General features: G+C 34.3%; 1 protein-coding gene and 1 long non-coding RNA gene across 2 annotated transcripts in view; one reads left to right on the forward strand and one right to left on the reverse strand.

Moving 5' to 3' along the window:
* The window catches only part of LOC119635947, a 70,574-nt gene that overhangs the window by 36,936 nt on the left and 7,366 nt on the right, over positions 1–26,272 (reverse strand). The window lies entirely within an intron of this gene.
* On the forward strand, positions 5,641–25,232 carry LOC119635942. Its single transcript, XM_038030983.1, has 6 exons — positions 5,641–5,676; positions 20,841–21,362; positions 21,444–21,718; positions 21,788–22,118; positions 22,195–23,881; positions 24,563–25,232. Exons 2-6 carry the CDS (start codon positions 20,850–20,852, stop codon positions 24,934–24,936), a joined length of 3,180 nt encoding a protein of 1,059 aa, XP_037886911.1. The 5' UTR covers positions 5,641–5,676; positions 20,841–20,849; the 3' UTR covers positions 24,937–25,232.

Raw genomic sequence — 26,272 nt, forward strand, 5'->3', positions numbered from 1 at the left:
CATAAGCCATTTTGCACACTTACTTAAGACTATTACATATTTGCTTAATCCCATATCATCGTACATGCAAATTAAATAAAGAAATATTGGAATTCATAGAACGTATGTGATGCGTATAGCGGAGATAAATCTACTGATAATAGGTTAGCGGAAGGTTCCTGTCGTATTTTACTGCGTGTAGGTAATTTTATCTGTCAGGTCAATGCAAACGTGCGCCATGTGGGAGGATATTATTTAGTGATTCTCTCATGGGATATAAGATATTATTTAGTGATTCTTTTATGGGATATAAGAAAATTTCAATACCACTCATCACTTTGCCACGAATTTCGAATTGAATAAAGTTCAATGGATAAAGTGCATTGAAGGCACTGTATTTGGTATGAGTCCCATAAAGGAAGCAACGCATCGGTGGCTTATAAAAACTTTTATGTGACACGTTGGGAAGTGAAGCTGTACTTATGCTGATATGGCAAAAATGGTTTGCAAAATTTCGTCTCCGATATTTCAGTCTCAAACAAGATCGTCGATCTAGGCGATCATGACATTTTGAGATCCATGTTGGAAAGTAAACCATATCTGACCACCTTGTTATTGCAAAAGTACTCGTCATCCATCATTCAGGTGCTAAGGAACGCATGGAACCTCTTCAAATTCAAAAACTTTGCTTTATTTTAAACAAAAATATTACAGAACTTTTCGGCTAACCTAATAAAATCCTCCGTTTTAAAGTTAAATATGACCGAGTGGCTTGTAAAATACGTTACACTTTAGGGTATAAAAGGTTGATTGATAATAATTTTGTTGACTAAGTGACAATTTGATATGGATATTTTTGTTTGTAAAACACCCTGGGCAAATAGACTACCACTTTCAGTAATGCATTTGGGCAACTTTCTAAATTTTCAATATGGCTTAAGAGTGCGGAGTTACCCTACCCCATAATGTACCGGCATATATTATAATCGATTGAAAGACGACTTTGTTATGATAATCTATTGAAGCAGGTTTGTCCAGCTGTCCGATATATGTTCGCGCACAATTTTCTTAAACCACTTGGATGATATTCGATACACGCACAAATATTTAACAGTTTTGGCCCAAAGACAATTCATATTGGATTGAATCGCACCCCTTTCCATACAATGCCCTATTTTAGAAACATCGCTATATGTAATTTGAGAATTTGTGTTTGCAGTCGAACCATGTTATTTATTTTGTGCAACTCTGTAGTGGAAAAGTACATAAGCAAGTTTAACATCATTTTCATTAATTTATTTTGGCATGTGTGCAAAATTTGCGATGTGAGTTAGAGCACATTTACCCCATACAGGAGACGCGTTCAATATGATTGATTGAAAACAACTTTATATAAGAGAATCTTATTTGCACTAAACTGTTTACAATTTCTGTTTCTTAATGATTGTAGTATTTTCATTATCGTGTTTTATTTGTTATACCCTACACTACTAATGTTATAAGGTTGTATTAAGTTTGTGTAGATGTATGCAACGCGCCGAAGGTTTTCAGGTAGACCCACCTTCTATTATGCCAACTGATTCAGCATCACTTTTTGAAAATTGTCCGTCTGTCTGCCAGTCTTATGTTCTTGTATTCCTCCTACAGACCGCAACTTTTATAATATTTTAATAAAATTTTATGCATCGATATGTTTTGAGCCAAGGAAATAATTCGGAACGAACCATATTTCCAAGCACTTGTCGTTAGCCGTTAGGTGGATAACTGTGTGAGGCAAAGTGATGTAGGGTATTTAATATCGTTGCCTGTCCCAATATAACGTTTCTACTTATTTACATCGCGTCACGAGTATACACGTCAAACCCACCAAAACGAGGATTCGAAATGACACGTACACACGTCATAGGCACTTAAGACTGTGCCCCTCCTAATGTTTGACTTAATTTGCTGATTTTAATCATTGTATTTATTGCATAAAAAGTCGATATAAAATAATTAATTCCAACTATACGTAATCTTCGCGAAAATCTATCTAAAATTTTTAAAATGTAAATATTATTCCTTTACTTAAAAAAAAAAAAAAAAAAAATACATTTAAATTTTCATACACATACAAACAACTTGAAAATTCGAAAAATCGAAAGCTTATATATATATATATATATATTGCTTTATAAAATGCAAAAAAAAAAAACTTCAACCTGTGAACTTTAGCTGACAATTTTTTATATTGTTTGCAGTGTATGTGTAATAGTTTATTTAGTTAATACTATGACATTAAAACGCACACCTCTGTAAATGAGTGCTTAAAATGTGCATTATTTAATGAACACCAATACATTTATTCATATACGTATGTATAAGTTTTCATATAGCAACGAAAGCGTATTGCAGTCAAGGTTTATTTTAAGTGTAAAATTTATTTAAATCTAACAACAGTCAACTGAATCAATACAAAGATTATTCATGCAAAAATGACTGTAAAAAATACTTTAGAATATGTGTAACGGCATAAAAGGCAAAAACATCTGTTTAAATATATAACACATTAGCTTAACTTAAACTTAGAATAAACAAATATTGACCTATCGCATGTCACACTTCTATATAATCCACCACCGAAGTTTTGTCATTCTATTAGTGAAGCGAAGAAAAAACAAACATTGTTTATTTAACAAGTTCGTAGGATAATGAATAGATACGGCCACTATACGACGAATCTGTATTGTTTTTAGATGGCGTTTGTAAAACAAAGAAATCTTCTTTTTGTATACAAATACACAAATCTACAAAAATACATTCCTCAATAAGTTCGTAGGATGATGTCGGCACTAATGACAAATACATATGATTTTCAGACGGCCTTAACCGTCAAACGATACGTATCAAAATTTCATGATATTCTGACGATTAGTTTACAAGTCACATCTCTTCTCTATATATCATGCTATGTACTTATTGAGTAACATGTTACAATATACCTAAGATCTTGAAATTGCCGAATGGTTTAGCCGTCCTCATTTTGGGCGTTCTTGTTGCTTAAAACTTTGGCTTTCTTTGAAGCAAATAGATATAAATAATAATTTGTCCACCTATAAACCAAGTTAGAAAACCTTGAGTTGATCTGCCCTCAATCACAACACCGGAACGGATACGGAAAATAATAATAGTTGCAACGTATTCTAAATGTGACTCTTAGTGTTTTGACAATGTTAGACGACTGTGGAGAATATTTTTCTGCCAAAAAGGTTTGCGTGCAAGCAAACTCCATAGCTTCAAGGTCACTTTAGAAGCACTCTCGAAGAAGATTGCTTTGGTACGCTGTCCTGGTTAGTTAGCATTTTTCGCTTTTCCTTCTTCTGTGTAAAAAAAATTTCGTAAAAATTCCTTATGATAAGTAATTGAAGATTGGCATTCATACCCTTACAGCAAATTGTGCTAATATTCTAAAGTAAAAAGACTATTAATTATTTTAGGGGATGTAGATTAAATCATTAGACATATTTTAAGACATTGACAGAAACGAATACTGTAGCCGTTGCTTCTATTGTAAAGCATTTAGTGTCTTGCATGAATACATGTCCATGAGAAAGCCGCGCTTGCGCACTTTTGACTACTTGTCGGTAATACGGAGTGCGATTTGGTGCCGTTTAGGGAAGCACGCGATATATGGCAATGGAAGAATTAGTACCCATCAGAGTCAGTCGAGTGGAAGGCAAGCGGCGAAAGCCGTCCAAAGTAAACAAAAAAGGCAGTGTCAGTAAAGCAACTATAACTTGTAAACTAATATACGGACCGCCAGGAAATTTTGACACATATGGTTTGGAGGCTGGTACTTCGCAGCAATTATACAGGTCGGTCAACAGTTTTGCCATGCATGTGGCAGATCGCAGACTTATCGACTGATGTTATTTGTTTTCAGAGTTTAGTGTTGCTTACGCTTTCCCCTACAGACCGAGTTATAGTAACGGTACAATTAAAATTTTAAGGGAATTGAACACGTTATTTTTATGATCTTTTTTTTAAATATTTTTTTCTCTTTCTCCTTCTCAGCCTAAGCTGAAGGTTATTAACACAGCGGCAGACGTAAATGCTAGAACATTTGTTTGCGTTGTGATGCAAAATGACGTCAATGCTATAACATTTCAATTTTGAAGCGAATTATTTTTTATTTAACATTGTACTTAAACTTTAATATATTGGGTTATGTATGATCGTAAATGTTATGACCTATATAAGCAATTATATTATGGCTACTCTGACAGAAAATTTTGAAACCAGATTTCTGACATCACAACTAACTTTAAAATAAATTAACTGTCAATTTTTGCACACCAAAACTTATACTTTTCGTCAAAGCGGTCAGTGTTGAAATGTTTATTAGATTTGTGATTATTTCATCGTTATTCAGTTATGCATACAGCACCCATAAGTAATTGAGATAGATTCACCTTTTATTATACCGATCACTTTTTAAATTTATTTAAGCTTATCTGTCTGCCTGTCCGTCTAAGATCTATCCTTGTATTTTTGTGTTCAACTTACCAGTCACAATTTTCAAGACGTTTCAGTGAAGTTTGTTGCGTCGGCGTGATTTCACCCTAAGAGGAACTCCTTTTTGAAATGATTCGGATCAAATTACTTTTTCGACTGCTTCGATATAAAGTCTTATTTTGAGAAAAATTATATATGAAACACAAGGTCGTTACAGACGGGCAAGCCCGACTATTGGATACCCTACACTACTTTGTCTCGTGCAATCGAAAATTGGGTTCTATAAGTCTAGATGGATTCAGGTAATGACGCTCAGTCAATCGGTATAGTAAACTGCAGGTCCATCCTAAGCCCATCTAAGTGCTACACGCGTCCGTGCAAACTCAATATATCCTGTACCATGAGTGGTGTTGTGTGTAAAAAGGCGTTGTGAAGAACTGAATGAAGCATTAAACGAATGGCCGGTCGTAGCCGACTATGCCTCTTGTACCTTGTTTCAATTTAAAGCCTGTTGCTTACCTGCTGCTTAAGTTATTCTATTCGTCTGCGTAAAATTTTAAGTCATCTAAGGTGGAAAAGCCTGTCCGTCCCTTGTGTTTGTTGAATCTAGATGCAATCGGAATAATTCGATCGATTTATTTATTATCTTTGGTTTCTATCTCTTGATCAGAATTGAGTTCCCCTGCAAACATATGGACCACAGATGAATGATTCGAAGTAGGAGCAGATTGTGTCTTAAAAGAATGTATTGAGAAGGTTGTAAGCTTTTTGTGGAAGTTTCCGCCAAAAATTGAATGCTAGTTGAATGATAGTTTATACAAGGCATTGTCTACTGCCACGAACTACGCTTTCAGTCTTTCTGCTCGAAGATCAGTTTTAAGATGTAAAGACAAGTAATGTTGTGAGGTTAATTACAAAACGATGAACTTTTTGGACAAAAACTCGATAATCAATAAAAATTTTTATAATTTAAAGACATGCGGCTGAGATAGTGGGTGGGAATGGATTTTTTAAGACACGAGTGTAAATCACTTTGTAAATAAAATATTTTAAAATATCTTTTCCAGCGAGGGTTATTATAAAAGAAATTTAATACATATATACATATATAAATAGAAATAAATTTCATTTGAAATTTCTTTCTTTTTTTTTTCTTTTAAATTTCATTACAGCGGCGATTAATTGAAAAATATCAGGAATCAGGTGAGTGATTCATTTCTACCCACAAAATTCTCTTGCGGTTTTTTTTTTCTATTTTCTTGTTTGTATTTTATTAATGATATTTTTTCTTTTAATGTATTTTAAATTTATTTTGAACAAAACTTGCAACAACGCGATTTTAAGTATTTTTTACACCCACTCAAACCGATATGTGCGAATAAATACAAATGCATACATACAGAAAAGTTTTTTTTTTTATTTTCTCGTGTAACTTTGACACAATTGCCATAGTTTACGATTAACAACGGTTTGCTTTGCATATAATTGTCTGAACGATAGACTTTTTCCTCTACACAGATAATAACACAAATTTTAACAGACATTTTGATAGTTTGGCGGCTGTATACAATTACGTGTAAGTGTGTGCGTGTTCAGTGTCTGGTTTTAGCTTTAGGCTCAAATGGTTGTTGTTTTCAAGTCAAAACCAAAAAATAAAACCATTTAAACATTTGAAACGCAACAGCCAGATACACGTATGCAGATGTGCGATCTAAGATTGGGTTGTTAAGAAAGTAATGTACATATTATTACTTACTTTTATTTGAAATATTTTAAAATACTTTTTGGGAGGTCGTCTAAATTACATAAATGGCTTTCTATTAAGAAGTGTTTGCTCTATAATACGAAAAGAGCGCTGGCACATCTAATTTGCGGGGCTATCGCATAGCCGAGCAGATTAGAGCTATGTGTACCAATTGAACTACTCTCTTCCCTTCCCTACTTGCACTTGCCGATTGCGTACGTACCCGCTTAATTGCGGCTGCTCTCTCCTACCACTTTCTCTTTTCTAACTTTTTTCTGATCATCAGTTTGTTACACGTACAGGGGGCATCCGGGGTGTGGACGGTCGCATAAAGAGAAGAGGAAATGAATAAGAGTGTGAAATTGCCACTGAACACTTTCATCGGGCTAAAGAAGCAAGAAGAGAGTGAAAAAATCAACCATTCTTTCAGAGATTTACAGAGATCTACATCTAAAAAGTTTTATCTACGAATCATAGTAGAAAGCGTTTTATTTCTTATTTAATTCGAATAAAAAGAAGTTTATCGATCGTCGCTGAAAATGGATGACGGAGTTTCGATCTTAGTTTCAAAAGGTCACAGGGGAAACTCAGCCAACTAGCAATGACGACGACGAAGCAGAGCGTCTGAAGCTCCAAGTTCGCCTTCTCTATCTCAATTGATTCGAAGAACGTATTACGAACTCCTCATCATCATTATTGAATATCATTACTGACAGCGATCAACGTACAGTATTGAAGTAAACAAAAAACTCTCACAATATTAACGGTCGTGTAGCATGCTAGACGCTGTGTCTTCTCATTATCAGTATTCTTAATTACTTATTTATAATAGTAACAGTAAAGTGCAAGCAGCGTTTTTACTGCGCAATTATGTTAAGAAAATATTAGAAGTAGTAAAGCGAGTGTGGCACATTAACCAATGCATGCGCAGTCAGTGATCTTTGTAGCTCTCCTACATACTACGCCTCGGATGTCACGGAATAATGGAAAAGTTTGCTTGGGCTCTATGAAATTTTGAATTCTCATTGCTATCCGCAGAAGTCATAAACTTGAATGATGTAACCTCGCCTATCACAATTGAAAGGTTTCGCTAATCTGATCCTTTAAAAAAATCTTATATGGGAGAGGGTGCAAAGGATCAAACGGACTCGTCCAAAATTCTTTATAACCTAATTGTTTTGTTTAAAAAAAGGGGAGAGAGGACTTGAAAAAAGATAAATGTTGTTCGAATTTAGTAAAGTGCATTTTTAGGTCAATTTAATTTCCTACTAATGCAAAAAGGGACTAATTTTTTGCGAAAATATCTACGAAGGGAAGGATTGAAAAGAGTGGTGCCTTAAGGGGGAAATTTTTCACATTTATTTAATATATCATATAAGGTTAACCACGTAGCCTAAGAGCTAAGAAACATGACAACCAAGTTGGCAAACCCAAGGAACTCAGTCCTCAGGGTAGAAGACCTTACTTAACATAGGAATAATCTGTGGTTGTAAATGCAGTGAATACTCGATAAAGGTGTAACGCTTACGGATTCATTCCTAAGCTGAGACTACCCCCTATCGCCGTCTCCCTACTTCTTTCCAACCATCACCGTAACATACGCCGACAGCGAATTGATCCAATAAATTTTCAATAGCCTTCGTGCTTGAGCCAACCTGATGTTTGTTAAAAAATGTCATAAATCGTAGAAGAATACACTTATCGGCACTGGAAAGATAATACAAAAATGGTTCTTGATCTAAATAATTAAAGATACACCATTTTAGGCCCTTCCCGCATCTGCACAAAGTTAATATGCAGCTGTCACAAGTGGTGATGAATGCAAAAACTGAGTTAGCATACTCAACTATAGTGAACAGCGATGAACGTTGGTTTAAAGATGTTATTGATTTTCAGATGATTGCATTTTTCATTTGAAAAATCTCTTATTAGTTGTTAGTCAATCTCTATCTGTGTAAGATGCGCAAACAACAACTCACATTGTTTTCAACTGCATAGTGTCTATCTACTTCTTTGTTATCAGGAACCTCTTGCAAATAACATATGCCGTAAAATCAAAAACAAATTTATGGCTATAGAAATATTCCAAATAAATTTCTACGCTTAATGTGGACTTCGTAGACAGTGCCATTTTTATGGAATAAACAATAAAGTTCCTGTAGGTTAAATTAAACTTAAAATTTAATCAATTTTCAAATGGGGTAATACTTTGAATGATGTTAAGAGTGCTGGAAAGCCATGCATTATAATATTAGTTTGGGGAAAAAGAAATCCATTATTTTTTCGGTAGATGGCTGTACTGATAGATTTCATACAACAAAACGGTGCATATTTGACCCAAATCGGACAATCCGAAGCATGTTAAATAAAGTCCTGAAGTTCATATAAAAATAATGGATTTCTTTTTCCCCAAACTAATATATAACGCATAAAATTGGCAGACAGAACAGACAACCGAAGGATTTGAAACAAAAACATCGACGGTTTTGCCAAGTGAATGATATTAAAAACTTATAACAAATTTTAAATTATTTTAATAAGAAAACAGATTGACTCGCCACATAGCGTCCTATGAGCTATAGTTAAATGATAGTTAAATAAATTTATAAAATAAGCTCTAGTGAAAATACTAGATATGTAAATATGGAACCGGAATTTTTTAAACAAAAAATTTAATATATGACAATGACAACAACATTCTGTTCAATGTAGTATCCAGCGCTAGCTATATATTTTTCCATCAGCCTGTTACTCTTTCGAGGCAAATTACTCATCAAACCATTTTCACACATTCCTGTATATCTTTGTAAGAAGTGAAGCGCTGCTCAGGGTGACACTCAGTGGGGCACATGTTTGATGAGTTCGTTGCATGGGCCAGCATTTTCCGTATGAGCCCTTCCAACACAATACGAATCGAGTTTGCCTATGGATGGATGGAGGGATGGCATATAAAAAAAATGAGATTTTGTTGCCTTTTTTTTTAATATTTCGACCATTCTTTGTAAAGCGCGCGATTCAAAACAATTGATTTCTCTTGAGGGGGTTGTGGCAGACTTTAAAAGCTAATGGCAGATCATAGTCTTCTAGACTCACCAAATACAAAATATATTGTCCCTGACAAAGCTTTTCAGTCTCGCCATCTATGTGAATGGTACGCCCGGAGCTTATCCTTTACATAAATCCACTTTTCATCCTCTCTTACGTTACGATGCAAGAACGATACGGAGAAGAAAAAATGCCGCCAGCGAAAGTGTAAAACTCAAAATTTTCATTATTAGAAAAAGTATTGCGATTTGTGTTGGGATCACGACTTCTTATTGTTATCCACGGTAGATAAAAAACACAACTTCAAATATCTGTATTCTCCGTAGGTGGCGTTACGGCTATCTAAGTGCAAATTTCCATTCCGTATTTACCTACATACTTAGAATTCGATTAGTTACAACACTTAATCCGAATTAATCTAAACTAAAACCAGACAACAACAGATTTTTTAAAATATAATATATAATCGGCCTGAGTAGCCGAAGGGGAAGAATCTCGACTAGCAAGTCAATGGTCGTGGGTTCGAATCTCAAGTGCGGTAGAGTTTTTAATAAAAGCCGATAGCCTTAGATGCTAGTGCTTTTAAGAGTTTAGTCTTAGAATTTATTTCTGTGACGAAATTAATAATAATAATAATAAAATATAATAAAAGAAAAAACGGATAGACAAAAATAAATTGTATTTCGTCAACATTTTATGCAATTTTCGTAAGATTATCTGTAGCATTACATTTAACATTAAGTTAAGTAGTCAGTGAGGAGGAGGACAGGTTTCGCTTTATGATGAACTATACTCTACTACCTCAAGTAAAGATATTCAAAACTTTGTTATTCACTTCGTCTGTGTCTGGTTAAAGTAAAGGCGCGTTCGTAGAATTCTAAGCGCCGCCAGGCGAACAGAGTTCAGAATTTCTCACTTACCAAGAGACCATTACTTCGTTCTACTGAGCATTTCTAACTCGGAATTTCACCGCTTTCTTCTTTAATAAGGGTAACGAATGAAAAAGGAAACGTTATTCCTCATGTGTTAGCAGACAAATGCTATATAGGTTGCTGTTTTAATAACAGACTTCTTAATCAAGCCGTTGTTTCTTGATCTTTTTGCGTGCAAAATATCATTTTCTTTTGTAGGCTGCAAGTCTGACGTTATTGGTGAAAGTATATTGGTTCTTTCTCTTCTTAAGTATAAGAATGGATCGTAGGAAAGCAATTTATAACTTTACGTCAATTTTCACGAACAATGAAAAGATTGATCGACAAACGTGTAACCGCGATGGTTGCAGCTACGGCAGAATATATACTGAAATTGAAACGAATGGGCAAAGGCTGACGCAGACACCAATGAATATGCGAATCGGCGTTGGAATGAAGGAATGAAAGCTAATGATCACTTGGCCGAACCTTGTCAGAACTAAATACATCTAAGGGCCAGCACTTGGATAGATATAAACGCTTTTCGTTAAAGTTCGAGGTTATAAACTCTTTCTTTTTTTTTTTTGCTTTTGTAGGCAAGCTTCTTCTATTTATCTTGCGGCGTAGTGTTAACCCATCATGCACGTGTGCCTCAACAATCCAATTATTCCGCTCTGGGTGAGAAGCAAGAATCATTGTTTGCAGATTATTCCATCAAGTGATACAAAAGGCTTAATTAAACTCGATTCGTAGAAATTTTTTTATGACAAGACTTTAACTTGCATAGCATTTAAAAATTTTTCTAATGCAGTTTTAGAAGAGATATTAATATATTAAATCAGATGTGTGCCATCTTCCATTTTAATTAATTCTGTCCCTCTTATTAATTGTTACGCGAAGCAACTAAATCAACGAATTGAATTAAAAAAATAGAATTCTTTGTTTTGCTATTACACTAATGAAATTTAAAAATATTTCTATTTAATTATAAAATGAAATAAATTAAAACTAAAACGTTAAAATGTCATTTGTTGTATGCTTATGTAAGTGGATCTGTCTGTCGTCTGTACTTGATCACTTAGCTTAAAGCAGCGATCGCAAATGAAAAACGAGAATATTTTACAATACATACAAAATGAATCTTCGCACTCACACGTAGAGCAATAATTGCAATTAATGTTTGCCGCTAAGCGTTTGCATTCAATTGCGTCATTCATTCTGATGCCCCTCGACAAAAAATGAAATATCTTAGCTTTATTAGACGATCTATAACATGTAATGATATCAACGGAAATCCGAGACGCAGTGAAGTGCATAAGCTATACCTTTTTGATTAGTTTAAGACAATAAGTCAATTTAGTCAAGTCCATGAACATTCCAGCACCAGATAACTCTCCATCAAGAAACCAAGACCCGTCCTCGTTTCACAATAGGACTTCTATTCTACGTAGTCGTACTACTAAGGACGATCGCAACTTGTAGGGGCCGGGATGAGTGGATTATTTTGGACCTAACATGCAATAGTGAGGTTAAGAAACGGCTTTGGACTATATATCGATATTTTCCGCATCCACAAGATTAACCGAGTAGGTAAGAATCGCGATTACAAAGTCAGTGTTCGCGGATTCAAATCTCAAGTACGATAGAGTTTTCGTTGGTCGTAGCTGTAGTGAGTACATAACACTTACCGACTGCGGCTACCACTTCACCTATTTCTTTCTCAACGACTGGGGGATGTCCCCTGAATAATTTATCTTATTAGGAAGAAATGACGGTGTTTTTCCCATGTCATTGAAGATTTATAGAATCGTATTCGTGATCTACGGTTGTAAGAAAGATCGACACACCAACTATGTGCAGCCAAAAGTTCTCGCTTCTACTTTACAAACCAATGATAAGCTACCAGGGGGATTAACTTTTGCCTTTTTCCTCTTTCCTCTTTCTCGCACTTGAAATTTAGTAAGGCCCGTGGTGACTAGGGCTACACCGAAACTGTGAGAACGCTAACTTGTTAGAAATAAATAGATAGACCTCTCCTTGGCTAGCAAGCAACACCCGGGCACTTTAAGAGTATTTCGGACAGTTGCTTGACAGTGCCATTCATGTGCCTTTGGGCATCGTGCATTGTTAATGCAGGCGTTGTAGTCTGCCAAAAGTGATCAGTCTGCACTTCTGGCTTCCATAAAGCGAATGCTTAAAATCTTCTTAAAGCACCCCTACCATGAACAAAGAGAGTTCTTACAATTTTAAAGTGACTTTTGAAAGCTGAAGCTTGGCACATATATCCTCGGCTTGCAAATGACTGCAATTTGCTTAGTTACTAAGCATACAAACTAACAAAGATATAAAAAATACTACGACGTGCCTGTCTAGTCAAAAATAATTGACCAAAGATAGATTTGTTATTTTTTGCAAACATGTATTGAGACAAAGTAAAAATTCGATACGAAATGAATCCGGATCGATATGTTGACACTATATGAATAGACAAAACAGTTACTGTTTGTAATATATGTGATAAAGGCGGTGGGTATGCAAGTTTCGCCCCAATATGGTAAAATTTAAAATTTTAAATCCATTTGCCGGTATTGATGGAGAGAGCAATAATTGCACAAATTTTATTATCAATAATATTTTTCGCTCCTCCACCATAGTTTAAATGATTAAAGCAAAAACATGTTTATAGATATCTATGAACATATGCATATTTAATGTGGTTAAAAATGCATCGCGACACACAGAGGAGTGGCAACAAACAACAAACAACTAATCACTGATAAATAAGAAATTAATATGCACTAAAAGTGCATTCGCAACAGTATATAGAGAAGACGAGTTAATCATATAAATTAATTGCGAATTTGTCTGGTATTCAAATATTTGTGTTTTCAACCTCTTTTCAATTCAGAAGCGTTAGGATTGCTAATATAAATTGTGCATAGAGTAAAGGGTGTGTTAAGGAAACGAAATCAAAAATTACTTTCACAGAAAAGGTGTACAAATAATCGATTTAATGGAAGAAGCTTTTAGAAGAAAACTATTTAGGTATAAAGGATTATAACTAACCCTTTGCAGTCCCACGTCGACAATCTGTCAATATTGTATTTGTTATATCAACTCGTATGTGGACATTGAGTTAACATTTTATGATTTAAAATCATTGGTTAAGGAGTTAGTGAAGGAAGTGAAGAAGATAGACTCGAATGTAACTAATAAACCAACTGCCTTAACAGAGCCCTGTGGCGTTATAAACGCTTAGGCGAGTGCCATAGCTGGGCTTGGAAGCCTACGTCATCCAAAAATTAGAAAATGTAAGATATTTTTGTGAAGTTCTCGTGCACCGAAATCAAAATACATTTCGAAATTCAAAGAGATTTGCTAAGGGTACCCTTCCGCAGTTATTTATGTACTTTGAAAATTTTATATATCTATAAGGACGTGAAAAAGTTTGCTTAAATTGTAAATATTCGGGCTAAGCCTTTGCTTACGCTAAAGCGATGTAAAGTAATTGTGATTGGACTGCGCAGATCCGAAAAAATGATCAGAAACTGAAATTTTTTGTTTTTGTGGCATACAGAAGTAGTCGTTTCACCTTTTACACTCCTACCTTTTGTTCTACGTATCATTAACTAATTAATTAATTTGCAAAAAAAAGCCATAAAAAGTGTTGCAATAAAAAGTCGTAAAATATGTTATTATAATTCTGATACCCTACGCCACGAGTGGTGCAACCAGAAAGGCTTAAGACGAGCCCAGCTTTAGTATGACTTTTTGAGTCGATGGTCTGTCCACAATTTTTGAATGTTTTAATGAAATTTGGTACAATAGCATCTTTTGACCCAAGGCCCACATTTTCGACGACATCCCTCATAACGTCTTTCTTTTGCAAAGTCGCTACATGGATAACTGTGTTAAGTATACAATTAAGCATGCAATCACACTGTGTACGGTATACAATCATAGACGATGTCCCATCATATAGTTTTTACTTGCTTCATTTTAAGAGAGAAAGAAAGTTTTAACCAGTGAGCTAAAATTAACGAGTATACCCGTCATGAAGAGATGCTGAAATTTTGTGCTATGACGAGTATACTCGTCATACGTAAAAACAGGCAGCCATTCATTATTAAAATTGCAATTTTAATGAAAATTAACTTATTTTTCTTTAATATGAAGATTTTTGGAATATTTGCGAACGAAAATGAAGTAAGACGAAGAAATGAAAATATGTAAATAGTTATTATGAAAAACCTGTGTATAGTGTACATAATTGTTTTTCTCTGCAAATATACGCAGTCATTACTGAAGTCACCACCTGGCGCGAAAGGTAATAAAAAAATGTAATCCTGCTTAACCCTCATTATGCAAATGTCTCGTAAGACCGTAAATATCACCTTTTAGACATTGTTTGCTTAAATCCCTTTATATAATATAGAGAGAAGAATGGAAAATTTAATATGCTCTGTGTTTAACGACTGTATTCCTCATTAGTTTTGCGCCACGGTTGTAAATACGTATGAGTTCAAGTGAGCCAACTGGTTTGTAATTTTAGATAAATTACTTTCGAGTTTAGCATCGACATGGGAGTTCACAATTGACAAGAGAATAGAGACAGCGCTAATTAAAACCAAGTATAAAAGTACTGCAACTTAGTCCGGTTTCTCCTTTAAATATGGACGCAGTATACGTCCCAAACTGGATATTCACAGACTCTCATAAATTTATTACATCCTTCAATAAGTCTCATGCCCGATACATGTAAGGCGTCACTGTTCACAGTCGTATATGAGTTCGGGACAGTGGCAACCATAATGCCACAACATTTTGACCATTAGTTTACACGTTAGAAATGTTTTAGCGACACTACTTTTTTGCCGACTACATTCAGGAGCAAAGTGATAAATTCACATTTCATTCTCTTTTGCATGTCGCGTAAAAAAAAAAATATTTTTTATTTTGTCTAAACAGTGCTCAAAGTCGTCCATACGTTTTTATCAACAAGAGCGAGCGAACGCCGCATCCACTTCGAACAGATCTTTCTCATGGACAAATGTTTATACAAAAAGGTTAAGACACGGCCTCTTCGTATCTTTAAGGTGTCAGTCACATCACGCAACTTCGCTTTTCGATCTTCCAAAACGATTTTATGCATATTTTTATGTTTTCTGGAACAAACGACAAATTCTCTCAGCCAAATCTTTAGACTGAGTTTAAAACTAGTAAACCAGCTGCAAACTTATCAGTCTCTCGACAGAGAAGAGTCGCCATAATATCTTCCAAGGCAATACTAATTGCGAACGCATTTTTTCTCATCAAAGAGCAATGTGTCATCAACACAAGAAATTCATCATTTCTATACCCTACAGCACTTGGTGTACAGGCATATGTTCACTTTGTGCAGATGAGTGCACTGCCCAGAAAGACTTGAGGTAGATTCATCTCTTTATTATACTGATCGATTTATAATCATTTGTTGCACCGATCTGTCTGTCTATCTGTCCCTTTTGGAATTTGATACACCGACCAGTTTTTTTTTGGCTCAAAGACAAACGCTATTGAAAATAGAATGAATCGGACCATTTATTCGATCACGTCCCATACAACTTCTTATATTGAGAAGTCGTCATGCGAATAATGGCTAATTAAGCGAAGTTATGAAGGCTATTTAATCATGCGCCGTGTCGTGCTATAATGTTTTTACTTAAATTTTTTCTTCAATGTACGTCCGTCTAAAATACTTTCGTCAATATTCGAGTTAGCCTTTGGCAGTGGAAAGAAACTTGAAACCAAAAACTAAGTAAACGAAATCTACTGAGAATTTTACATTGCTCTAATTAAATATAATGTATTGTATAGACCGTATGCAGATATTTTGTATTTTAAAAATAAATAAAAAATTTTTAATACCTGTACATAATTTTATTATAGTCATGGATATTAAAATTTCAATTTGCTTCTTTTTTTTTGTTGCGTGTTATGTTGTCTGTGACTATATTTTCATAAATTATAATAAATTTTTTCAAGCATGAAATCGCATTTTATTGTAATTAAACATTTGCAATTCTTATTTAAATTTCTAATTTTTCAATTATTTCTGTAAACAATGCAAGCGAGCGGCTTTTCGCATGTTATATATCTATATAATATATATATATATATATATATTTATATATATTAACTTTGTTAATTCATTTACAATATATAAGGAATTCTTTTATGGATATTGTCTTCAATTATTGCCCTAAAGTGAAGTGAAGTGAAGTGAAGTGGCTCTATGCGCTTAGAAACTTACAAAATTAACTCCTCGTTGTAAACGCTTTTGGTTTACATGCCTTAAATAATATATGTGTGCAAAAAACGAGTGTCAAAATATTCAATACAAGCCTAAGCGCATTTTTTTCCTTTTTAATGCTATCACTATTTGTTGCCATTTGTTGGAAGTTTAGACCATAATGCATGATGTCATTTAATGTTAATAAAATATTAATAGTCAAGGAAAAAAATGAAAAACAATATTCTTAAACTGATAAATTGCAATCTGTAGGTAAAATATTTTTAATGGTTTAATGACATTTTAAAAAACAAAAAAATATGCAAAATTAATCATTTCGTTAAATAGATAAGTGTACGGTGCGTACAAGTAGTCACATGAAAAGTTTTGCACACGAATTGCTTTTAATTCGTTTAAATTTCATTCTTATCACCCTCAATATACCAAAAAACTATCGATTAATTCTTCTTTAAAATTGATTCGTTCACTATATACCTTACATGAGTTACGGGGTATATTAATTTAGCGCGGACATATGTAACACGTAGAAGGGCTTAAGATAGACTTACCTATTATTACACCGATCAATGCAGAATCATAATCGGAATTGATCCAAACCTGCCTCTCCGTCTGTCCTTCTGACGTCTGTTAATGTAAATTTGTGTTCACGCTACGAGCGGCAATTTTCGAAAAATGTTGACAAAATTTGCTACAGTGACCAAGGACGAATGCTATTGCAAATGGTTCAGATCGGTTCACTTTTTCGACCACTCCCCATATGACGGCCCTATTTTTGCAAGGCGTAATATTTGGAAAAAATTCCAATTTTCAAAGTTTCTCAGCAAGAATGGCTAAGTATTCCGGCATTTTAAGTTAAGTTAAGTAAGGGAAAACTTCCGACAGGCTGGAGCAATTTTTGAACTCACGAAAACTGACGAAAAGGTATAATTTTCAATACTTCTGTAATTCAAATAAAAAGGTTAACTATACCAAATTTGGACCATCTCGGCCTATTTTTTGGATGCTACCCTAATAAGGATTTTTACTAAAATCGATCCTTTGTAGAGAAACCTAAGTTTTAACATGGGGTGATAAAAATTGACCCCTAATAGTAATTTCAAAGAAAAATAAAATTGCGTTAGACAATGTGATGTAGGGTTTTTAATTGGGCCTTGCCCGACTATAATGTTCTTACTTGTTTTGCATAGTTTCCTATCGACTGTATAAACTTGATAAGATATTTATGCCTAATTCTCTTTGTACACAAAGTTTTTTGCACAAAATTTGATTTAACACGAATTAAAAAGAAAATCTCTTTTTACACGAATTGTTTTGATACAAAACGATTTTCAAGATTCTTTGAATTTTTTTAATGAATTTTTGCGTTAAATTTTTTCTTTTTTTAATGTTTTTATGAATGTTTTTGTTCTTACTCGTTGCAAATAAGGATTGTAACTTCGCTTTATATTTTTCACAATTCAGTCAGATTATATCGATTATTAGCATATGTAAGGGAACGAAATGAATTCTTAAATGAACTCCAACAACAATTTTTTAAAATTGTTTATCGTATTTTTCAGCTGCTTTTTTGGGTCTGGAACCATTCTATTATTTCTCCCTCTACCCAGTATCTTGTTTTCCGCGAGTCTTTTGGGAATGTAGCTTTCTTGTAAAGCCAGAATTAGGTGTACTTTGAACGGATTGCTTTAAACAAAAAATGATTAATTGTTTCTCTCCTCAGTGGATTGAATGCTTTCTACCAAATACCAGAGATTGAGATGAATCATTTTTTTTTTGTCTTATTACGCTTTCAAGGACGCCGGACATATGTTTAATCATTTTCTTTTTTTTGTCTCTTCTCAACTTGCAAAAACTGAAGAAAAAGTATTTTTTGAATGAATTCCATAAATTTATAATTTTTTTGCGATGCGGTTAATCAACTGTTATTGACTCGCCTGAACATTAAAAAAAAAGAGAAGAAGAAATCTGTTCTATAGAGTCCAACAATTGCGGAACTTTATATGAAAAGATCCTCTTTCTTTTTTCGTAGTACAGAAAAGAAATGGCAAAGGGCGCAAAAGAAATAGTTTTGAAACGATATTACGAAGATTATTTACGGTATGATTGATATAGATTGTATTTTAGCATTTTAGGGATATGAGGCCGCTGATACAAAAAAGGAAAATCAATTTAAATGTTCTTTCAAAATAATCGAACCTCAACAGAGTGGATGCACGGAATGATTGCACTTAAAGTAATTCATATAAAAACTTCTCAAAATAAGGCGTAAATTAATCGAATAAGTGGTCCGATCCGAGTCATTTTCAACAGCGTCCATGCGTCAGCCAAAATAGTATACCAAATTTCATCGAACTAACTCAAAAAATGCAAGTTAAGCACAAGAAAATACGAACGGCAGAGGAACCGACAAAATTAGATCGTCCCAGAAAGTGACTCTAAATCGTTTAGTGTAATAAAACGTGTGTCTATCTGTAGATTGAACACAAGAAAACATGAACAGATGGACGGACAATCAACACTATAAAACATGAACCTATCTCATGTCCTTCTGGTAAACATCCGCACAAACTTAATATACTCTTGTACAAGGTATGTTAAGGTAGGGTATAAAAACTGGGTACGAGGCAACAATGGCCTTTAAAAATTCTGACACAATCAATTATGTTTGGCACTTTTTTTTATGAAAAATTGATATTGCAGAGTCTTATTATGACTATAAGCCAACATTTCGAAACGGAGGCGGTGTTCATTGTCCCTAGTTTGGAGATGATGTTGTTGCTTTCTCTAAAACTAAGATTTAGGAGCACGAACGATATCCGCTCTCCCTGGTTTCGAGTTGCCACTGGCGCTTTCTCTATTTCATCAGGTGTTCGCTAATTCTGTAGATTAATTTTTAAATCACGTGATTAATATTCCGGAATATATAATGTATGTGCGACATACATATATATATATATATATATATATATATATATAAATTTGTGCTGTATACAAATGTATGTAAACTCGTTCATTTATGTATGTATATATATGTGTGTATATTTCAATTTCCTTAAAAAAGTTTTAATACTGCATTACTTTTTATTTTAAATTCGAAAAGAATTCAATATTCAAATCACGTATCCAGAAAAAAAACCTCTAAACAAATAACTTCATGTATTAGATTTTTTGTTTTTGTTTGCTTTGAAAACAACATAACAAAAACATGAAAGATATTTGTTACTTTTGCATATTAAACTCATAGATAAATTTCCGTAGATTTAGTTTAGCCTTGTTTGAAATACCGTCATGCGCTTACATATATACAGATATGTAGATGGATAGATTCTAAACCAACCAACAAGGTCAACAATACTTTTTACACTCCACACCCCGGACTAGCATAAGGTTATGTAAAGTTTGTCCGTATGTATGCAACACCCAGGAGGAGGTGCGGTAGACCTACCTTTTATTATACCGATCGGATTTAGGATAAATTTTTGTTTTCGCTGTTAAAGTTGTCTGTCCGTATGTCCGTCTTGGTTTCTCGCGTTCAAACGACAAGTCGTAAACTTATGAAATATTTCGATGAAATTTGATACACCGGCATGTTTTGGGCCGAGAACGAGCGATATTGAAATAGATTCGGAACGGATCATAGCTTCGATGACTCCCCATATAAAGTCTTGTTTTAAAAAGTCGTTCTATAAATAACTGTATTGAACAAAGTGGTCTATGATCTATATTGGTGGGCGGCGTCCCACTACAGTGTTTCCACTTGTTCTAAATTAGAAAGACGTTGTGTTATTTATGGAAAACTTATTTTTTACAAGTCGTTTCGTTGAGATTCCAAACAAGCCTGTTCGCTGACAAGAAGCATGTCGAAGCGTGTTTTAGATTGTCTGAAGTCTTGTTTGCTTGGGAAAATCGGTACAAGTTTTTTAGAAGGCCTCCTTTCCCGCATAATACTTTCCCCTCTTCGACAAATGAGTTTTTGCGAAAAAGCACATATGACATGATGATGCATCACATGACACAACAACGACTGACTGAAGATTAAAGTGCAATTTTGAAAAAAAATTAAAAGATAAGTCATAAGTTCTACAAAAAAAGCTTTTACTTTATACCCCGCATTAGTGACTTTTCACAAGCCGTGGGGCAAGCCTTCACGGTAATGCTTAGAAGGATCTGCGTCCGTTTGATGGCACATCAATGAGAAATATATTACTTTAGTTCAAGCTAATGGAAATAAAATCTTTTACTTCGAAAAAGTTTGCCTGTTTATCTCGTAATGCATGTAAATAATATATTATATACTGTACATAATATACAACACATTACATATTAACATACGTATTTACATTAAATATGTAAAATATATTTTGTTTCCTTTCAGCATAGCGCAATGTTACGCCAGTCGCGACTGGTGCTACTATTGCTCCTCACCTTAGAGGTCGTGCAAGTAGCCTTTACATCCACGCCGCTTCCATATAATTTCGTGCACGATGATATACCAAACAATCTATTGGACTTGGATGATGAAAGCCAAACAGACTTAATTAAATCGCACATAAAACTATCAACGCCTCAAGAGAAATATAATGTAACAATACCGACGAACACGCTTTCTATTGATAACAATTTCAGGCGCTTTAGTTGTAGTTGCATTGTTATTGGTCTTCGTTTCAGAAAGCGTGTTAATGCTATGACCACCACCAGTAAAACTGTAGATGACAATTACGATGATGAGTATGACAATTACGAGTACGACGATGATATATATGATAGCTATGATGAAAGCTCTACAAGTACGACCGCCAGTACAAAGGCAACCAAAAAGACAAAAGGCAAAACGAAATTGAATAATTCTAAAGAAATATTTAGAGTTCAGATGAAACCCATTAAGGGAGATATCAAAGTAAGTTAATGATAAAAATATAATGATCGATTTTATCAGGAATTAATTTTTTGTTGTTTTTTATTTTTATTTTTATTGCAGACTTCCACTGTTAAAGATTTGAATTTGGATAACAATGAATCTAATGCTATTGAAAGTCATGAGAAAACTCTTAATTCAGATGAAGACGACTATGACGACGAGGACGATGACGAGGATGACGACGACGATGATGATGACGACGATGATGAGGATTTCGATACCGTAAATAGTATCCATGATGAAGAAGAAGTCGAATTCACTCAAAGCGTTCCCTGTCCTAGATATTGTATATGTGAACGTAATGTCAACAGCTACTTGGTGGCCTATTGTAGCCGGTAAAGCGAACGCCATCAAGGTTTCCTAATCAATTTTATTTATTTTCACTTTTCTTATTATTCACGTAGCATTGATCCTGGAACGCAGAAATTCGGCAAAGATATAACCGATTTGGTGGTAACAGACGTTAGCCCCAAATATCCCATACTATTGGGTCCAAATTTCTTCTTGGATTTGGGCTTAAAGTACGTTTCATCGATTAAAATCGCCAATTGCTCGATAGAATATTTGCATCCGGATGCCTTTTCGGGTTTAGATGAGTTATATGCCGTGAATTTAACAAATGTCGGTTTGGCTATTATGAACCCGGATACATTTGCGAAAAATAAAAAATTACGCTTATTAACCATAACTGGTAATGACTTGAGTGTCATGTCTAGTGTACACTATCTACTTAAGGTATTTAAAAATTGATGAGCTTAAGCGTGAGTTACGGTTTATGTAATACGTTTTTTCATTATTACTTGCTTTGCAGTCGTCCAGCTTGGAAGAATTGGATTTGTCGCGTAACAATCTCATGGAGCTTAATCCTCACGCCTTCTCGCAGCTCAGCAATATCATTTACATTAATTTATCGCAAAATAATTTACAGAAAATACCGGAAGGTATCTTCGATCAATTGCAAACTATAGAGGAATTAGATTTGTCATACAATTCGTTAAAGTCCTTGCCTGCGAATATCTTTAACGGCACCGCCTTAGCTATCTTGCATTTGAAATATAATTCGATTACAAATGATTTACGTTTCGCTACCGCCGATCTACAACAGTTGGATTTGAGTTTCAATCAAATCCATCAGGTTCATCACGGTATGTTCGATAGAATGACTGGTTTAACCAATTTGAATTTGAAGGGTAATGGACTAACGAAAATTCAGACCGATTCCTTTTTGAGTTTGAAGAATTTACGTCACATCGATTTGTCGATCAATGAATTGAATAAGATATCAAGTATGATCTTTTACAAAAATGCTGGCTTGGATGTTATACGTTTGAATGACAATCCGCGTCTTAGCGAATTACCTACGGACGGCTTCCGCAGCCATAATGGTTACTTTACGGTCTATTACTTTGATATTTCGAATTGTGCCATTGGAGCTTTAGGACATAAAACCTTCTCAACAATGCCTCACCTCACCACCTTAAAGTTAGCCTGGAATAATATCAATAACTTGGATCGCGACACGTTCGCCAGTTTGAAAAAATTGATTGATCTTGATTTGAGTAATAACTTGATAAGCAAACTAGACGATCTCATCTTTATGAGAAACAACGATTTAACCAAGTTGAACTTGGCCGGCAATCCTATCCGCAAGCTATCCGTACGTTTGTTCTTGCCTTTCAATAAATTACGCGAACTTGATGTTAGTGATTGTGAGCTGACTTCTCTATTAAGCGATAATCAATTTGGTGTGGGACGCAAATATAAATTCTATCAGACTTTACATTCGTTCAATGCCTCGGCCAATCAAATTCGTAAAATCAGTTCAGTGGATGTACGCAACTTTAAGAATTTACGTAGCCTGGATATAACGCAAAATCCAATTAAGTGCAACGATGGCTTCCAAGACTTTATCGGTTACGTATCGTTAAACACCGAAATTATGCCTTACAAAATGCCCAGCTTGGATAGCATTGTTGCTGAGAGTACTTCACCTAAAATTCAGGCCGAACTAGGCTGGTCTTCATTGGCTCACCATATTTGCAAGCACTTGGAGACCGAGACAGAACCGAAAAATCAATACAATAAGAAAAATAAGTTACCGAAATACAACACTGAAGACGAAAAAGATGAAAACGATAAGCAATTGTTGACCGTACTAGAAGATCTCGAATCCCATAAGATCTTGAGAGGTAAATCGGAAAAGAAGAAAAAATTGATCGAAGCTTTAAGTGATAACTATGACGAAGGCCGTGCAGATAACGCGGAGGAAGAAGACACTGATGAGAAGTACAATAATGCCGAAGAAATAAAAGACGATGACACCGATAGCAGTTATTCTGACGATGACGACGAGGAGGAGCCAGAAGATATCGCAGCCAATGATGATGAATACGAAGATTACGAAAAGAAAGCCAAGATTTCCAAAAATGTTAAAGATCACGGCGTTAAGGTTGAGGAAATTGATCTGAGTAAAGAAACTGAAAACAAATATCTACTGGGTAAGTAAGGGTTTGAAATAATCGCAAAGATTATGAAAACGTCAAGTTCGTTGTTTCATTATCCATCTGTGTCCTACGCTTCTCATTGTATTTCTTTCCATTACATTTCCGAGGCTTAGTGTTTCGCCATTGGCCTGAATGAGTATGCCATTGATAGACCGTATGATTCGTCCGTTCTTTTTATGCAATTTTAAAGCATTAAAGCATGGCGTTTCCTTGGCTTAGTCTTAAGCAGAATTCTTTCGAAATAACCTAAAGCTCTCTCTAAATCTTAAGGAAAGATGAAGACTTTGACCATAACAGAGATAAAGCCGCCTTCTTTATTTATTATCGGAAAGTCGACCGTTGTTGTGCATTTGCGCTCGCTGTTTCCGTGTGTAACATTCAAAAATGAGATAGAATTCCGGAATCGATCTAAGTTTGACTGTCCGTCTGTCTGTATTTTTTTCTTGTCTTCAACCCACAGATCGCAAAGTTTTGAGATATTTTCGGTGCGCCGATATGTTTTGAACCAATGACGAAAGCCGGATTGGACCACTTTTTCCACCACTTCCCATGTAACGCCTAATTTTGGAAAATCGATGAATAAATGTTAAGGAAAGTGGTGTAGGGCATTCACGGCCATCTATAATGTCTTTATTTGTCTCCATTTCACCTTTGTTCAACAAATTTTCATTTCAGACAAATTTTTAGCTCAACAAGAAAAACATTTGAACAATATTATCCGGGACGAAGAAGAAGAGGCCAGCAATGATGATGATGATGACGAAGACGATGACGAAGAATTCATTATCGAGCATGGTCGCATTTACTATAGTGGCTACAGATTTATGATACCCATCATAATTATAGTAACTAGCGTTCTATTGCTATTACTGATCATCGCTAAAGTGGTGTCGATGGTTATGCGGAAACGCGGCGAACGCTATCGCATGTCTCTGCTGCAAGCCCATAAAAATTCAATAGTCTATCAGAAACTAAGCGAAGAAATCAAGCCACCCAAAGAGCCCAAACAACCCAAAGTGCATCGTTATGCTCCGATTAGTGTAGTCTAAACTTTAAATGATAAAAGTGGGTGGGAAAGCAATGATTAAAAGTGCGGGAGAGCGGGAGAGCGGGAGAGTGGGAGGAAAAGCTGCGAAATCATTTTAAATACTATCTGTTTTGTTTAGGAGAGATACACAACAAACAAGCAAAGAAGTTTCCGAGAAGCGAGGAAAATCGAAAGTTATACGATTTAGGTTAAACTTTTAACCATTTGTAATACAAATACTATAGATAACCTATATGATATAATAATAATATGCGACATACAAAAAAAAATATCTCTATCTACACCTATATATATTAATAGATTTTTTTTTTTTGTTTGTTTCAAATTTTATAAAGAAAATTAAATAATGAAAGATGAAAAAGAAAAAAGAGAAAAGTATTAAGGAAAGAAACAGAAGATTGTGTAAAATTCCAATTAGCCACAAATTGAAAAGGAAAAAAGAGACGAAAAGAGAAATCAAAAATTTCCATATATATAATGTGTGTACTTAATCGATATTATATAACACTAATTACGATAAAATGATCATTAATATATCTGTTGAAAGAAAATCACAAAAAGCAATAATTAGTTAACAAAACAGCAAAATATATAGATATTTATATACACATATATTCCTCTTAAAATGCATTTAATGTCGGTTAATTTCTTCAGTCTATCGTCAAGTGCCATTAAACTTAAATATTTGGTATACGATATATTAACAGCCTTCTACAATAAAATCAAAAGCAAAATTTTTAATCCCCAGAGCAACAATTATCGTTAAACCTAAAAAACGTTCTAGATTAAAAATTACCCAACAACAGCAACAACTATCACTAAAGTGTTGAAATTTTAAATAATCTCTTCCTTCCTTCCTTCCCCGTTGAACACAAAATATTTTTATTTTAACATAAACATATATTTAAAAATTCGTTTTCCTGTAAAATTTTATTTTCGATTATAATTTAATTTTTATTTGTAATTATTTTTGTCTTTTTCTTTTTTAAATCAGTAAATAACATTTCGATAAATATGTTATAAATTTTAGAAATAGTATTTAAAATTAATAAAAAAAAATAAAAAAAAATTTACAAAAAAAACTTTTTCTTTTATTTTTAAACTCATTGAGAAATATTATTAGTTGTGTAAATAAATTCATTCCGCTGTAACTGACGCGTTCAATTTGCCCGAAATTTCGGGTATAGATAACTTAGATATCATGTCATTCGGGACACTGCAAAAAAATTCAGCTAAAGCTAGGGAAATGATTAAGTTCGCTAGAAGTGAAAATGCAGTAAGCTACGAAACAGAAATATCATCAACTTAGAATTTTACGCTGATCAAGAAAATATATA

This window comes from Glossina fuscipes, unplaced genomic scaffold, assembly GCF_014805625.2.
Source record: "Glossina fuscipes isolate IAEA_lab_2018 unplaced genomic scaffold, Yale_Gfus_2 27, whole genome shotgun sequence".
NCBI classification, from domain to species: Eukaryota; Metazoa; Arthropoda; class Insecta; order Diptera; family Glossinidae; genus Glossina; species Glossina fuscipes.

What these genes read in the sequence shown, in the direction of transcription:
- LOC119635942 (XM_038030983.1), top strand. Translation starts at nt 20,850, where the DNA reads ATGTTACGCCAGTCGCGACTGGTGCTACTATTGCTCCTCACCTTAGAG. An exon ending in TTGGTGGCCTATTGTAGCCG is followed by an intron (nt 21,719 to 21,787) that starts GTAAAGCGAACG and finishes TTATTCACGTAG; the next exon opens with CATTGATCCTGGAACGCAGA. An exon ending in TGAAAACAAATATCTACTGG is followed by an intron (nt 23,882 to 24,562) that starts GTAAGTAAGGGT and finishes TTTTCATTTCAG; the next exon opens with ACAAATTTTTAGCTCAACAA.